The following is a 15,139-nucleotide window of genomic DNA, read 5'->3' as shown; positions in this document are numbered from 1 at the left end:
AGTTGATACTACCCTCTACTGCCACGCCACCTATATATATATATAGACTCTGAAGACTGTGTCACGGAATTTTGCCTTTGATACAAAAGCAGTTCCTCTGATCAAAGGCAGTAACATCATCGGTGTCCTCAGTTTATTGTTGCCATGGCAACTGGGCTACTGAGTTGCATTATATGCAGATAGCATTGTTTTGTTATGAATTTAGTTCTACTTCATACAACAACATTGACAATAATAAATGGTTAAAGACACAATGTGTAGGAATTACTGCTATCTAGTGGTGAAACTGTATTTTGCATTCAGACGAATAGTGCTCTCTAGCGCCTAGCTGTGTGTGTGTTTGCGTGTATATACAGTATATATATATATATATATATATGTATGTATATATATATATATATATATATATATATATATATATATATATATATATATACTGTATAACAATGTTATATATATATATATATATATATATATATATATATATATACAGTATATAAGCAGGGGAGATGGTGGTGGTGAACATCAGAATATGTACATTGTACAATTATATTCTACTGGCAGGAATAGACATTCAATAGACATATTCAGATCACATTTGTTATAACAAGAATAAATGTCACTGAATTGTCTGAAGAAAACCATTTGATGCAGGAATAGTTGGATTTCTTCTTACGCTTTTCTCTTTTTGCAGATTTTAATCAAGAACTGGAAGAAGTAATCAAGTTATTCTGTCTGTTGTATCTGGATACACCTGAAAGCCATGAGGGAGGCTAAAGCAGACAACATTCCCAATGGAGTGCATTCTGCTCTCATTTTGAGTTTGTGGGTTATAATCTTCTTTAACTGAGAGACTCTCATGACAATGGTGTAGCCTTACAACCACTTCCTGCACACATTCTTTCATGGACTAAAATCACTCAATCAGATTTGATTCATTTATTTATACATGTGTATACTCTTTCATCCTTGCAAATTAATCAAACACACTTCCCCTTATTATACTTTATACCTAATCCACTGAGTGATCATTGACTATCAGTGAAGTAGTTGTGGAGTGAAGTAGCGCTATCTTGTGTTCAAACTAAGAAGTGCACTGTACACACAGTGAAATTGATTAGAAGTATTCTTGCCCTATTCTGGTTTATTTTTAAACAATCCTCCGCCGTTCAAACATTTGCATTTTAATTTATTTCACGCCTTCTCTGCCAATTTTGTCGTGTATGGCATACAACTACCTTTCTTGGACATGGATGTGGAAGCCAGTTAAAACAAATGGCTTGGTGTTGAAGGAAGAGCTGATAGCGATGACGATGATGATTATGACTTTTTAGGTTGTTTTTTAGTTCAGCTGTGCGCATTTTACAGTATTCTACACACATTTGGACCGTTCTTTATTATGGCATTGTTATAGCCTAACTATGACTGAGGGTGGTGGTGGTGGGTGGGGGTGTTTAGAGGGGCTCAACTGTGCAAACTCCGCCTCCAGACAAGTTACTGTCGGAGCACGAAGTTGCACATCTCTCTGCCGGCCTCCAGTCTCCGGTTCAGGCTCCCGTCCCACTGCGGAGCCCCGACATTCCTCCACCATGGCGCTTCGTCATGCGCTGCTGGTTTTCTGCCTCGTCCTTCCCCAGTGCGCCCCGCAGACCCTGGAGCCCTACGACTTCCTCTTCGACACGGCGGTGGAAGCCTACTACAAGGGGGACTGGCTCACCGTGATCCTGAACATGGAGAAGGCGCTCCGGAACAAAGCTACGGTCCGCAGCGTCAAGGCTCAGTGCCGGCTCAGCTGCGCCAACCAGACCGCTTTCGGGGATCGCGCGCCCGGCTTGGAAGTTCCCGTACCGGGGGCCGGGCCCGTGGAGGACCTGGGCTTCTTCCAGAAAATACTCAAACGGGCGGACTGTGTGCACTCCTGCGAGTCCGAGAAACTGGGCGCACCGACTCTGCACCAAGTCACCGAAGAAGTAAAGCTGGAGTTCAAGAAGAGGACTCCGTACAACTACCTGCAGGTCGCCTATTTTAAGGTGCGTAACCGCTAACCCGCTCCGATCGGTGCTGTCCTGGTGTGAAAGTGCAGCGCACACATTAAGTTCACGCTAAACCCGCAGGCCCAGAACAACACGGTTTTAGCTGAGATCCCATTCAAAGCTTTGCCTTGGAGCTGATGTGGAGTTGGATACTGTAAAGTGCCCCAACCCCCCAAAAACCGAGACAGCCATGCCACGTCTTAAGGTGGAGTCAGCTGCGGCGGTGCAGTCTGACGTCGGGACGTTCACTTTTGGGATCCAGCGGTTTACAGGCACAGAGGGCTGCGTTCAAATGCTCCCGAGAAATCCAACTCTACAAGTAGAGTAACTAGAAAGCGAGATATAAATGTATTTACCAAAAGACAGAAGTGGTTAATCATGTGGAGACTTAGTTGTAAAGTGACGTGGGCAATGATACACAGTTATACAACATTTTAAAAATATATTTATATTGTTTAACACTTAAAAAACGACCATCAGACAGAACTTGAAAGCAGCAAACTGAATGATGAAAAATTGGTACAGAATTTCAATGTTACTAAAATCAAATATAATCACTTTGCAATTTTCCATTTATAATAGTAATTTCATGAGCTACTTAATTCAGAAAAAAAAACCAAAGAGATATTGCTGATCAGCTGACTCAACCTTCCAACCAAGCTGGTTTTAAAAAAGTTTTTCGTTATAACACGGTGGGGAGCCACAACTCACTTCTATTTGAGTGCAAATCTAAACCAGTTGGTCTGAAAATGCCAGTTTGTTTTTTTAATTACAGACCACTGAACTGACCACTGGCCACTGAACTGACCACTGAACTGACAGCTTGGATTATGTAGGGGGAGATATATCTAAGTAGGGGTGTGAGAGAGCTACTGATACTGAATCGATTCTCTAAAGCACTGTAATCGATGTGTAATGAATAGTTTCCGTGTAGAGATTCGTGGCAGACTCGGTTCATTTTGTGTTGTGTTTAAAGCCCCAAAAGCTAGATAGCAGTGTTGTAATCTATCTTCAGTCATAGAGAATGGAGGCTTCCATCATATGGTGAATATGGAGTATTGAATCGTAGCACCTGTATCAAGATACGTATCGTATGGCCAGGCTCTTGCCATTACAACACTAGAAATGAGTGATTATAATTCCTGAGGAGGTCAACATACAAATGTCTTGACACCTCTTCAGAATAAGGTCCATACAACCAGAAGGGACTGGTTCACTAAACTTACAGTTGAATATATGTTTCATCTCAGATTGACAAAGTTTGTTCAGTTTAATCAAGTACAACTGAGAAATGATGCACACATTTTCTATTAGCAACGGGTGAAAGCAAAAAGATCCATTTGGGACTAAATCCCTGGTAAAATGAGGTAGTGACGCCACAAGCTCAACCCCCGTGTCTTGTTTTCAGATCAATAAGCTGGACAAGGCAGTGGCAGCTGCCAACACGTTCTTCCAGGCCAACCCGGACCACATGGAGATGAAACAGAACCTGGAGTACTACAGGATGATGGCGGGAGTACAGCCGGAGGACTTCAAAGATTTGGAGGTCATGCCACATATGGTGAGAGCAAACGCCTTCTCTGTTGCTGTTCAGGGCCTTTTGTGTCCTCTGGGCCTCAAGGGGTCTTTAGAGGGGGCTGGTGGTCTATGATGTTTTTTACTTTGCGCACATTTCAGCACTTTTTGATTCAGTATATTTCATAAATCTGTTGGCATTTTGTCACATGGTCCAACGGTAAAACAGTAAAACGTTTTCAAATATGCAGACACATGTTTCAACTTGTGGACTATATAGAAGTGTGGTGTATGGTGGAAAATAAAGGTGTTACATTAGCGCATGCCTTTCTGTACTAGTTTCTCTGTATAATGCACATTCTTTCAACTGTGAACTTTTGTACATCCCCTTTAGTTTTTGCATATTCTTGCCTCTTTCCTTTTTCAGTAGTTTATATTTTTTCTGTTTCCTATGTGTACACCAATATACCAAAACAAATTCCTCGTATGTGAAAACTTACTTGTCAATAAACTGGATTCTGATTCAGATTTAGGTTCAAACGCTATCTAAAGGCAAAATTAAACCAAGCCGTTTTGTGCACTTTGTTATAACCTTGCTATCCTAGAAAAGGACACTTTTATGCATCATATAATGGTAGTAAGAGTACAGAACTCTCCCCTCTCTAATGGTGACCATATGCCGCTTTCTCCCTGCTCAGGCCGAGTTCCTGCAGGGGAAGAGTTACTACAGCGACGAGTCATTCGGCCTGGCGGCGGATCACTTCCAGGCGGCCTTGGATGAATACTTTACTGCCGACAAGGAGTGCAGAGCGCTGTGTGAGGGAGCCTACAACTACGACGGGTACAACTACATGGAGTACAGTGCCGACCTGTTCCAGACCATGACAGGTGAGACAGCAGCTCGTTGGGCTTTTGTGCAGAAACGATTCATGTATGAAAGTAGAGATGTTGCTGACCGTTGTCCTTTGTGGGTGCGTTTGGACGCGTCAGACCACTACATGCAGGTACTGAACTGTAAGCAGCATTGTGCAGTAGAGTTGGCCTCGACTGCTGGCAAAGACAAGCCCTTTGAGGACTTCCTGCCCTCACATTTCAACTACCTGCAGTTCTCCTACTACAACAGTGAGTCCGACACTTTCTCTTTGAGTTTGTACCTTTATCTGACGTCCTTGACTGTAATGGAATGAAACCCTGAATGTGCCTCATGCCTGGTTCAGACAACACGATATTTGTGTTGGATAGATGGTCGCTTATTCTTCACGCATACATAGCAAACAGACAGGTGATCCCCCTCTAGGGTAACTGGCACCTAGCAAGGGAAAATCAAACTGGTGGAAGGATGGAGATAGAGGTCCAGGAAATGTTTTCTTGATGTTTGGATACAAGATTTTGTTTAAAGTATAAGAGAGGAAATGCTTTTAAACTTTAAAAATATCTTTCCGAGCCTCTTGTGTATTAATTTTTAAAGCCTGAGCTGTACCACTTCCTGCACGTTTACAGTAAAATGGCGGTTTGGCACATTTCCAGTGAATCAACGCCAACAACGTGCCAACAAAGACAGATAGGTTCAGCAATTACACTGTGCACCTGCGAGTGCAAACACTCCGGGAGCTCCTCCAAATAATGTGATTTATGGTGGTTTCAACGATGGCCACAGCAGTGCAAGACTTGGGCAGCACTGACAAATGGTAAAAAGAGGCTTCATCTGCAGGAGCAGATCTTATCTAATGCTGGGAACTCGTATTGTATTCTATGTATTAATAAACCACGTCTAATCCATGTGGATGTTTAATGAAATCCTGCCATACTTCATCAGAAGTGTCAGTCCCAAAGTCTTTCTCCCAGTGCTCCCGAAGGGGATCCTCAGAAGGTCGTCCTGTTCTGGTCCCAGTGGAGATGGGATGGAACAGATGTTGATCTTGTTGAACTCCAGTCTAAACTGTGTTGGATATCGCATACTAACATACTTTATACCACATACTGCATACCCAGTTAGCATGTACTGCTTACCAGAGATGGACAGAGTACTCGACCCCAGTACTTGCTTTTAAAGGTACTTAAGTATCCAAAAGTACATGCTTTAAATTTACTTTAAGTAAGAGTAAGAGTAAGAGTAAATTTCAAATAAAATGAATGGTTCTAGGCTCAACATAGTTAATAAATATTTGTGTAAAAAAGGCTTTGGGGGTTCATGTCTTCCTGCACCAGTAAATACCAACCACTGCTATGCGCTATACAGTCACACAAGATAAGTAAAATATAATACAGTACATATACCTTTAACTAGTATGACTAGATTAACATAATGTATTTTACAGTGTAATATTGCCAAGGAAACTGCACTAACTAACTAACTATGTTCGATGCTGCATCGAACATAGCTCTAACATTTTCTGAAAGTTCCTCCGGATCATTATCACACTCAGTCTGAGACTCAGCCGTTGTCGCGGTTTTGTGTTGACAAACACAGTCGAAAGCGTGGCTACTTTGGCGGTATCCTTATGGGGAGGGATTACGTATTTCCGCTTTTACGTAGATCCCAGTGGAGAGCGTGCACTGTGATAGGTTTCCTTCTTTGACAAACACAGCTTGTGTCCAATAGTATTTTTTTTAAAAAGAAAGAAAAAAAAAGAGCAGACCTTAAAGTACCAAGTACTTTTCAGCCTTTCTAGAAATTAACTTGTGTAAAAGTAAAAGTATTTGTCTTGGAAATGTATTCAAGTTAGAGTCATAAGTACCAAAGAAATCTAATACTCAAGTAAAGTACAAATCCTCTGGATATGTACTTAATGACAGTACTTAAGTAAATTTACTCCGTTACTGTCCACCACTGCTGCTTACAGCCTACACAATTGAGAATTAAGTACGCCATTAGCAGCAGACTGTTTCAGTAACCTGAGAGCATTTGCCCTGCATCACATGACTGCGTCGATCATGATGTCACCAGCCAGGCTTCACGTGTAATGCAAATTGTTTATCAGCATTATCTCTTCCACTCAACTTTATTTTAGTGTTAAATCTCTTTTCTACATTACATTTATACGTACGGAAGCCCCGAGAGGCAAGTGAGAAAATAAACAAGTTGCATGTTTCTGTAGAATAAGACGTTCAGTCAGTGTTCTTCTGCTCCCTCTCTGCAGGTGAGAAGTATGAGCAGGCCATAGAGTGTGCGAAGACCTTCCTGTTGTTTCACCCCGGAGATGAAGTGATGAAGCAGAACCTGGCGTATTATTCCGTCGTGCTCGGCGAAGACAAGGCAGAAACGATATCCGCCAGAGAGGTACAGTCGGTGGAATTGGCACTATGTCTAGCCGGGCTTTGGTCCAAAGCACCTTGTGAGGGCAGTTATTTTTAGCAGTGAGTTATCCTAATCCATAACGATCGGCAGTAAATCAGTCTGGAAGCGTGCAGTGAGAGAAAGATGGCCTCAATTAGCACTCAAATGTACTTAAGGGCTCGAAAGAGACATTAAAAAAAGCGCTGATGGTAATCTGAAGCACATAAACGTTTGCTGCCTTTTAAAGAAGCAATGACTATGATTTCTTTTGCTGCCGCAGGCTCTAAATGTCCATATTCTACAGTATTTATAGTGGGTTAATAGGGTTGTTGATCAATACTAATTATGATTAATGATACTGAGATTTCTATCATAATGAAAGTTAACAAACTAATTGTAAATACAACAACAATTTCATTATTAATCTGCCAACCGCACTTATAAACACATTTAGTTTCAGCTGTAGAGACGATTTGATACTACGTGTCGCCTGCAGCTATTCAAGGTGCTTTCTGTCTTCCCTTCTTTACATCGTGTGTTTCATAGACATTCTTCACAGCAGAATGAATGCCGGCTGAACTCCATTAGTGGATTTCTTTCCAGGGTCCTGCTGTATTGTCCACCCGACTCACTGTCACACTGTCACAGTTTCCTGAATAGGACACTGTTAATGTTATTAGTAACACCTGTGCTTTTCCTGCTATGACAACATGTCTGTCAGACTAGCGGAAAGAAAACATCCCAAAGACACATTTATTGTGCGTCTGTAGATTCTCCTAAATTCACAAAAATGTACCATTAGATAATTCCTCATTTGTATATTTTAACACAACATTTCAGAAGACTTACTAGAACTAATAGAACATTATTTTCTTGATATAAGTAATCATTTGGGGAAGATTAATGTTGTATTACTTACATCTTATACCCTATTCACCTGTAGTGTCGAAACATAAGGAACATAACATCACAATTCTTTAAAGACCATTTTCTCAAATACATTTTTTCTTGGAAATCTCCACTTCAGTAGCACTTGCATCCACCAAACGTTACACTTTACACAAAATAAAGTCAGAGTACACAATTACAGGCCACAGTACACAAACAGGACGGCAAGGGAAGGGTGTGTTCCACTGGTCACCAGTAGAGGTCGCTCAAATCCAGAGATTAGTTAATGCATCGCTGTTTTCTGGGCCTGAACATTTAATTGAATATGTCTTATGGGTATATCTCATTTTGCAGACCAGTTTTCAACAGATGCAATCAAGATTCAATTGATTTCCTTTTTTTTTTTTTTACTTGTAGGTGGTGAAGCTGCACATTCAACAGTCCATACTGGAAAAAGAGCTGCTCTACTTTGGATATGAAGCCTTCGGAATCACCTTTGTAGACCCAGTGTGTGAATTAATCATTTGTTATTGATCACATTTTGCTTATTTGATGCAGCGATTTCACGCATGACGGTGTTTGACTCGTTCCCTTGACTGTCATCTGGTTTTCAGGACACATGGACCCCTGAAGATGTCATGCCAAAGAAACTGAGAGACAAACAAAAGTAAGATAGGAAACACCGCCTGACACACACACACACACAGACACACACACACTTGTGCAGGGCAATAATACATTTATTGCTAAGTGATGTTCTGACCTCTCTTCCTTCCTATGTGTGCGTCTCAGAGCCGACAAAGAGACAGCCGCGAGGATCACGGAGGAAATCGGAAACCTAATGAAGGAGATTGAGACTCTGGTCGAGGAGAAGAAGAAGGATTCTTCAGATATTACCATGATAATAGCACCGCAGGAAGGTGAATATTAGAATATTATAAAATAACACCCAGATCACTACTGAACCAGATGTCAGTGAGATAGTGGTGCGTTTATTCCAAATTGCCTCATCATATCGTTAAACTATAGTCAAAACTTAACTATAATACCAGAAAGCATTTGCGACATTGAGCAACAACAACCTGGTTTAACATCAATGATTAAATATATTCTTGCTTATCAAAGGGCGCATTATTCGGACCACATAACTGTCCCTTCCCTCCCTTTACAACACGGTGACACCACTTTAGCACCACGTCAATGGACACAAGATGAAAACATTTCTAGAGCTGTAACTGGAAGCTTCCTTCCATCATAATGTTGGCGTTCAATTTATTTAAACACTTTCTCTCCCGTGTCTAATCATTGTGTTGGAACTCGTTGTTCTGCACAATTACTGATAAATCAGGCTACTCTTAATATTATACTATTTGTAGAATCAGACTCCAAGGGTGACCACGTAGGATTGTTTCCAACTCGTGTGATCCAATTTAGTTTTTCAATCACCACATAAAATGTATTAAATAAACATAGATTTGTTTTTGTAAGAAAAATAATTATGTTTCAATCTTTATTTGTCGTCGTTTATCCTTTCAACTACAAACCGTAATTCACTGCAAAAATACGCCAAATCTGCCATTTAAATAGCATTTAAGGGGAAATGGGATATGACACTCTAAATGGTTTGATCGATATCACGCCCCAAACGCACCTTTGATTGACTAAGAGACTAAATGCAGCCACTTTGTTGCTTGCAGCTTACTTTGTGCCCAGATTATGCACCGTTCAACTAGAAAAAAGGAGAAGTGCATGAACTTGCATGCATTAAAAGTAATTTAAATAGAGACCTCAGACTGATACTCTCCTTTCTCCTTCAGGTGGTGCTCTGTTGTATGATGACATAAAGGTAACCATGACGTCCAAGCAGCTGAACGGCTCTCAGCGGGTGCTGCTTGACGGGGTGATCACTGATAACGAGTGCAGGGAGCTGCACCGCCTCTCCAATGTGAGTTATCGGACCAATGAAGTTGCTCATGATGTATTGAGTTGATTTAATTGCCATGTTTTTAGGAACTTGCTTTGGGAGTGCATCAGGCTGGACAGGATGCTATTAAATCATGGCCTTCCCTTAAAGCTGCACACTAGTAAATATGAATAATTCATTAATATATGAACTGTGGATCAACTAAGTTTCTACATGTCCAGCACCATACAGCAGACACAGTTAGCAACTAGCTGATAAACATAGTAGAGCATTTAGCAGCTACAGAGACAGATATTTTGGTGTAGATCAAAGACGGAGCTAAAAGAGAGTGAATCTTTCTCATAAAATTGTGTAAACAAGCAACTTTTTGTTCATACGTTGGTGATGATATATCAATGTTGCATTTACTGGCTGTTCCACTGTGGCCAGGAAAATAACCTACTGCAGCTTTAAAAACATTTAATGCATGTTTATTTATTAAAATAGGAATTATCTATCTTATATCTGTCATTAAAGACATACTTATTGTTGCAAAAATGTGTAATAATGATGTTATCACAATGAATAGAACACTGTAGTATAGTTTTGGCTTTAATGCAGAATTTTGGCATAATACGAGTATATGGAATATTGAAAGTTCAGGTCACACGATGATTGTTTGTGTCCTATTTCCGTGGGTTTTTCTCAGAGTGTCTCAGTCCATAAAGTGTCGACGTTGTGCATATTTCCCAGGCAGCTGCTCTGAAAGGTGACGGCTACAGGGGGCGCCCTTCCCCACACTCCCCCAGTGAGATGTTCCAGGGAGTCACCGTCCTGAAGGCTGTGAAGGTCTGTAGTCCTGCTACAGTGAGTTCCATCCTTAGCTGCTGTTATAAAGTGTTTCCTCCTCCTGCAGCTGGGTCAGGAGGGGAAGGTTCCTCTGAAGAGCGCCCGTCTGTTCTTCGACATCAGCGAGAAGGTGAAGAAGGTGTTGGAGTCCTACTTCAACCTGAACACGCCGCTCTACTTCTCCTACTCACACCTGGTGTGTCGCTCCGCCATCGACGGTAAGTCCAGCAGAGGACAGTTTGCTGGCATTGTGTCTGTGGAAGAGACAAGTGAAGGATGATGAAATCATCCGTCACCTTTGTTAGACCAACCAACAGAACAAGTTCAGAGAATGAGGTAGAGTCCTGGGTTTTTGGAAGTATGTCCCTCAAAGATGAACAGTTTAGATTTTGGTGGTCAAAAGTAACTGTGACCTCACAAAACACACTTTTTAGCCATAAATAATGTGCTAATTATGATCATTTCACATAAATGTATAAAAGAATAAAATGATAATGTTTTTGACAGACATGCATGTATACAGCAACACGATGGGGGTAATAGTAAACCGTACTAGGTAGCCTACTAGTTTTTTGGTCTAAACCAAATATCTGGATCATGAGACAGATGTTCACCAGCTCGTGAAGTTTTTCTGGATGCAGTACTGACATGTGATGGTGGTTGAGTTGTGTGATCACATTCTAATGCTGTATTTTCTTCTGTCTGCACTGTTATTTATTCAGAGAAGCAGGGAGACCGTGAGGACCTGAGTCACGCTGTTCACGTGGACAACTGTCTGCTGGTCTCTGAGCTGAATGAGTGCATAAAGGAACCTCCTGCATACACACACAGAGACTACAGGTGAGCACACACACACACAGAAGTACACTGCAGAGTCTATCCTTCAACCAGACAACCCTAATGATGAGCACCCTCGTAACATCCTAATGTCTCTCCCCTGCAGCGCCATCCTTTATCTTAATGATGACTTTGAGGGAGGAGAATTCATTTTCACCGAGTTGGATGCTAAAACGGTCACGGTAAATATTCAGCTTTTCTTTTCATAATTTTTTCCCCCAACATGTGCTGTATGTATAAATAAAAACGACTAGAAAAGTGCACTCAGTAGGGTGCAGACCTCCACCAGGTGTGTCTGCACCGACCACTGCTGTAATGTTTGATGACTAAACTGCAAGCGTATCAGACGTGTTTTTCACTCGCAGGTCTCACACAACAGATATGCTCTCATTTTAATCTATGCAGCTGTCTGCACCAGCTCCATGCAGCTAAACTGCTGTTAACGTAGAAACGCTTCCTCTAAAGAGAAACTGTCTGTCCTGCTCTGTGTTTGAGTCAATGTTTAGCCATATAAGCCCTGTTAGCGCTGTTACCTGTATAAGCCCTGTCAGCTGTTAGCTCTGTATTTTTGTAAGCTGTATTAGCCGCATGAGCTGTTAGCTGTATTAGCCCCATTAGCTGTTAGCTCTGTATTTTTGTTAGCTGTATTAGCCGCATGAGCTGTTACCTCTGTTGGCTGTATTAGCCCCATTAGCGGTTAACTCTGTAGCTCTGTAAGTTGTATTAACCCCATTAGTGGTTAGCTCTGTAAACTGTATTAACCCCATTAGCTGTTACCTCTGTTAAATGTATAAGCCCTGTTAGCGGCTAGCTCTGTAGCTCTGTAAGCTGTATTAACCCAATTAGCTATTAGCTCTGTTAACTTTATTAGCCTTATTAGCTGTTAGCTTTGTTAGCTGTATTAGCACATTAGCTTTAAGATGTACTCATAGTCATCTCTCAGTTCACTTTTTATGTATGAGCATCGCTTAGTAAATAACATAAATATACTCACACATACATCCATACATAGATGCAACTGCCTTACATAGGTGTGCAAATCAAGAGGGGAACTATTCATAATCCGTAATGGAAACTAGATACCAAACTGAACCAGTTGTTTATCACTTGCAGCCCCGGTTTAGAGTAATAAGGAGTCAATGACGGTGAAAACAGTCAATAAAATATTTTTCGGAAAGTGAATCACTGCAACCATGACAGGTCATTGAGCATACAGTCATTAATGAGCACCAAAAATGATTAGACCGATATGACCAGTAGTATGCTAGATTAGCCATGGACAGACAGACAGATGCACATACACACACGCACCAAACACATTATCTCCTCTCCCGGCAGAGACAATAATAAATATCAAGCTTCGCTGCTATTAAATGTTGCATGTCCTATATTGTTGGACTTCTTCAGGCCGAGGTGCATCCACAGTGTGGCCGCGTGGTCGGGTTTGGGGCGGGGCAAGAAAACCCCCACGGCGTCAGAGCCGTCACCAAGGGTCAGAGGTGTGCTGTGGCTCTGTGGTTCACCCTGGATCCTGCTCACGAGGAAAAGGTACGAACGATCTCTGTGGAGACAACTCTCCCTCCCTTTTAAATTTGTACTATTATTTTCATCATTCAGAACTGAAAGAAAAATAATGAAATAAGGGGTACCCTTAACTTAATCTTAAACCTTAATTTATGAATGGAACAATAATTTTCACAGTAGCCACTGGCAAATGTTCCGCAAACATTCTCATGATGAATCTAATCCAGTATGAATGGACTACTTTTCTACCTCTGGGCATTTTGATTCTTAATTGGCTAATTTTGCATTCTGTTTCCCCTGAAATGTTTCTTTTTTCTGTCCTTTAGGAGAGAATCCAAGCTCAGGATATGCTGAATATGTTTTCTAGCCCTGTGAATGCGGAGTTCATCAAAAAGGAAGCGAGTGACTCCTCCGAGCCTCAGCCGAGAACACCAGAACCTCCTGCACAGGTTGACCAGGAACAAGTGGAAAAGAAACGAGATGATGAACCCGCAGAGCAGAAGCCGGACGCACCAGTGGACACACAGGCTGACGCACCAGCTGACTCGCCGAAGGACAAAGTGGAGGCGAAGCCAGTCGTCAAAACAAAAACGAGCTCTAAAGCCAAAGCTGCACCTAAAGCCAAGGCCAAAGAATCAAAGCCCAAGACAGCAGACAAAGTCAAAGCTGCTGCTACAAAAGAGGGGAAACAGACAGTTAAAACACAAGGCAAGCAGGTGGGCAAAAAAGACAAGAAACCGGCTGCGAAAACGACGGTAAAAGTTGCCGCCAAGAAGGACTCCAAAAAAGTGAAAGCCGACGCCACGTCGGATTCAGTCTCTCAGAACGGCAAGGAAGAGCTGTGATCAAATGCCATTTGGGACTGTGTCAGTGTGGCGCCTATTTTTCTACTTTTTCTACAAGGTCTTCTCTGTGGGTGGTGGAGTGAAACGTTGAGTTGTCACTGAAATCATTTTTACTCAACAATCTGCTGGACTGCCCAAATCACTGTAACCATCTTTGTTGTGGCATCCAACACTTTTGTGTATTTGTATAGATGGTACCTATTTCCATCTCTTTATTTCCTTTTTATTCATGATGACATGTTCAGGAACCAAGCAAAGGTTAAGTAGGGAGGGTGGGCACCACTTTTCTGTTGAGGAAAAACTCAAATCAACTGTGTGAAGCATTTGAAATAAAAGTGAAGTTTCTAAATTGTGGTGAATTTTTATTAAAACAAAAATAATGCAGTACTCCAAGCCAACACTTGGTGCCAGGATTGAAGCATTGTTCAGTAATCCGTCAGACTCGCTGCTCATTCAACAAACCATAACAAATTCACTTTTAAGAGAAATCCTCAGGTAGTGAGCTTCAAGATTGTGGGGAAGTCCTGCTGTGATTTGATTTCAACCTGAATAATTCAAAGCCCAAGTGCTCATTGTTCTCCCGACTTCTCCGAAGCTCAGCACATTGTAGCACTGTCACATTATAAATCTCAGTGTCTGCTTGGGAAAAACGAACATGTCCAGGTTTGAAGTTTCATGCCTATGCTGAGGTATCCATATTCTCTGTGGGCAAAGCTGCTGGGAATTAATTATATTTAGACTTTTGCTCCTCAAAAATATATACATTAGCAGTTCTCTCAGTCTCAGTCATTAACTTTTCCCCACAGGGCATCAGATCACAGAAAACACATCATTAATAGGGCAAAGTAACAGTTAATTTACTCAATTACTGCATTTTAAGGGTAATTGTAGCAAAGTATGAAGAGACATAAGATGGAAATAGTTTTTCAGATGGAAATATTAATACTTTACATTACATTTAATTGATGGCTATAGTTACTGGTTATTTTGCAGAATATTAGAACAATCACACATTCTTCAAAGGATTGGTCAAACAAGTACAACTGTCTTTAAGGAGGTGAGCCAAGAGGAGCTGAAACGAGGTATGAGAGTATCTGTCTTCCATGCGGTGGCGTATTTGTGAGTGAAATGTGTTGTGTGGAAGGCGGGTCATAATGTTGGGAGGAATTTGATTTGAAGATATTAGTTCATGACTTCTCCAGCTATGTGCCATTAAACGTTGCAGATTGATTGATGGATGGACGTCATGATGTTATTGATTGATACTAGCTGATGTAAACAGTCGTCATATTTTGTTTTCCAAAATGAAAACAATGTTGGCTATATAAAAATAAGAAATAAATATTTTTCGGCATTTATTGTTACACAGGTGCACAATAAGACTGAGGACCTTAAACCAGTCAAAAAAGGCATTTTTCATTTCAGCTCGACTTTAAAACCACACAAAATATGTACATATACTTATACA

At 41.2% G+C, this 15,139-nt stretch overlaps 1 protein-coding gene across 1 annotated transcript; it reads left to right on the top strand.

The window, feature by feature from the left end:
- Positions 1-1,485: 1,485 nt before the first annotated feature.
- On the top strand, positions 1,486-14,020 carry p3h1 (prolyl 3-hydroxylase 1). Its single transcript, XM_084027224.1, has 15 exons — positions 1,486-2,030; positions 3,442-3,594; positions 4,247-4,436; positions 4,539-4,670; positions 6,689-6,828; positions 8,131-8,220; positions 8,328-8,380; positions 8,506-8,633; positions 9,531-9,658; positions 10,370-10,465; positions 10,533-10,683; positions 11,188-11,305; positions 11,409-11,484; positions 12,710-12,850; positions 13,153-14,020. Exons 1-15 carry the CDS (start codon positions 1,590-1,592, stop codon positions 13,669-13,671), a joined length of 2,556 nt encoding a protein of 851 aa, XP_083883350.1. The 5' UTR covers positions 1,486-1,589; the 3' UTR covers positions 13,672-14,020.
- The last annotated feature ends 1,119 nt before the right edge of the window (positions 14,021-15,139 follow it).

Source organism: Eutrigla gurnardus (assembly GCF_963514095.1).
Source record: "Eutrigla gurnardus genome assembly, chromosome: 2".
NCBI lineage: Eukaryota > Metazoa > Chordata > Actinopteri > Perciformes > Triglidae > Eutrigla > Eutrigla gurnardus.
The sequence above is the reverse complement of the archived record's forward strand: the minus strand, read 5'-3'. Positions and strand labels throughout refer to the sequence as shown.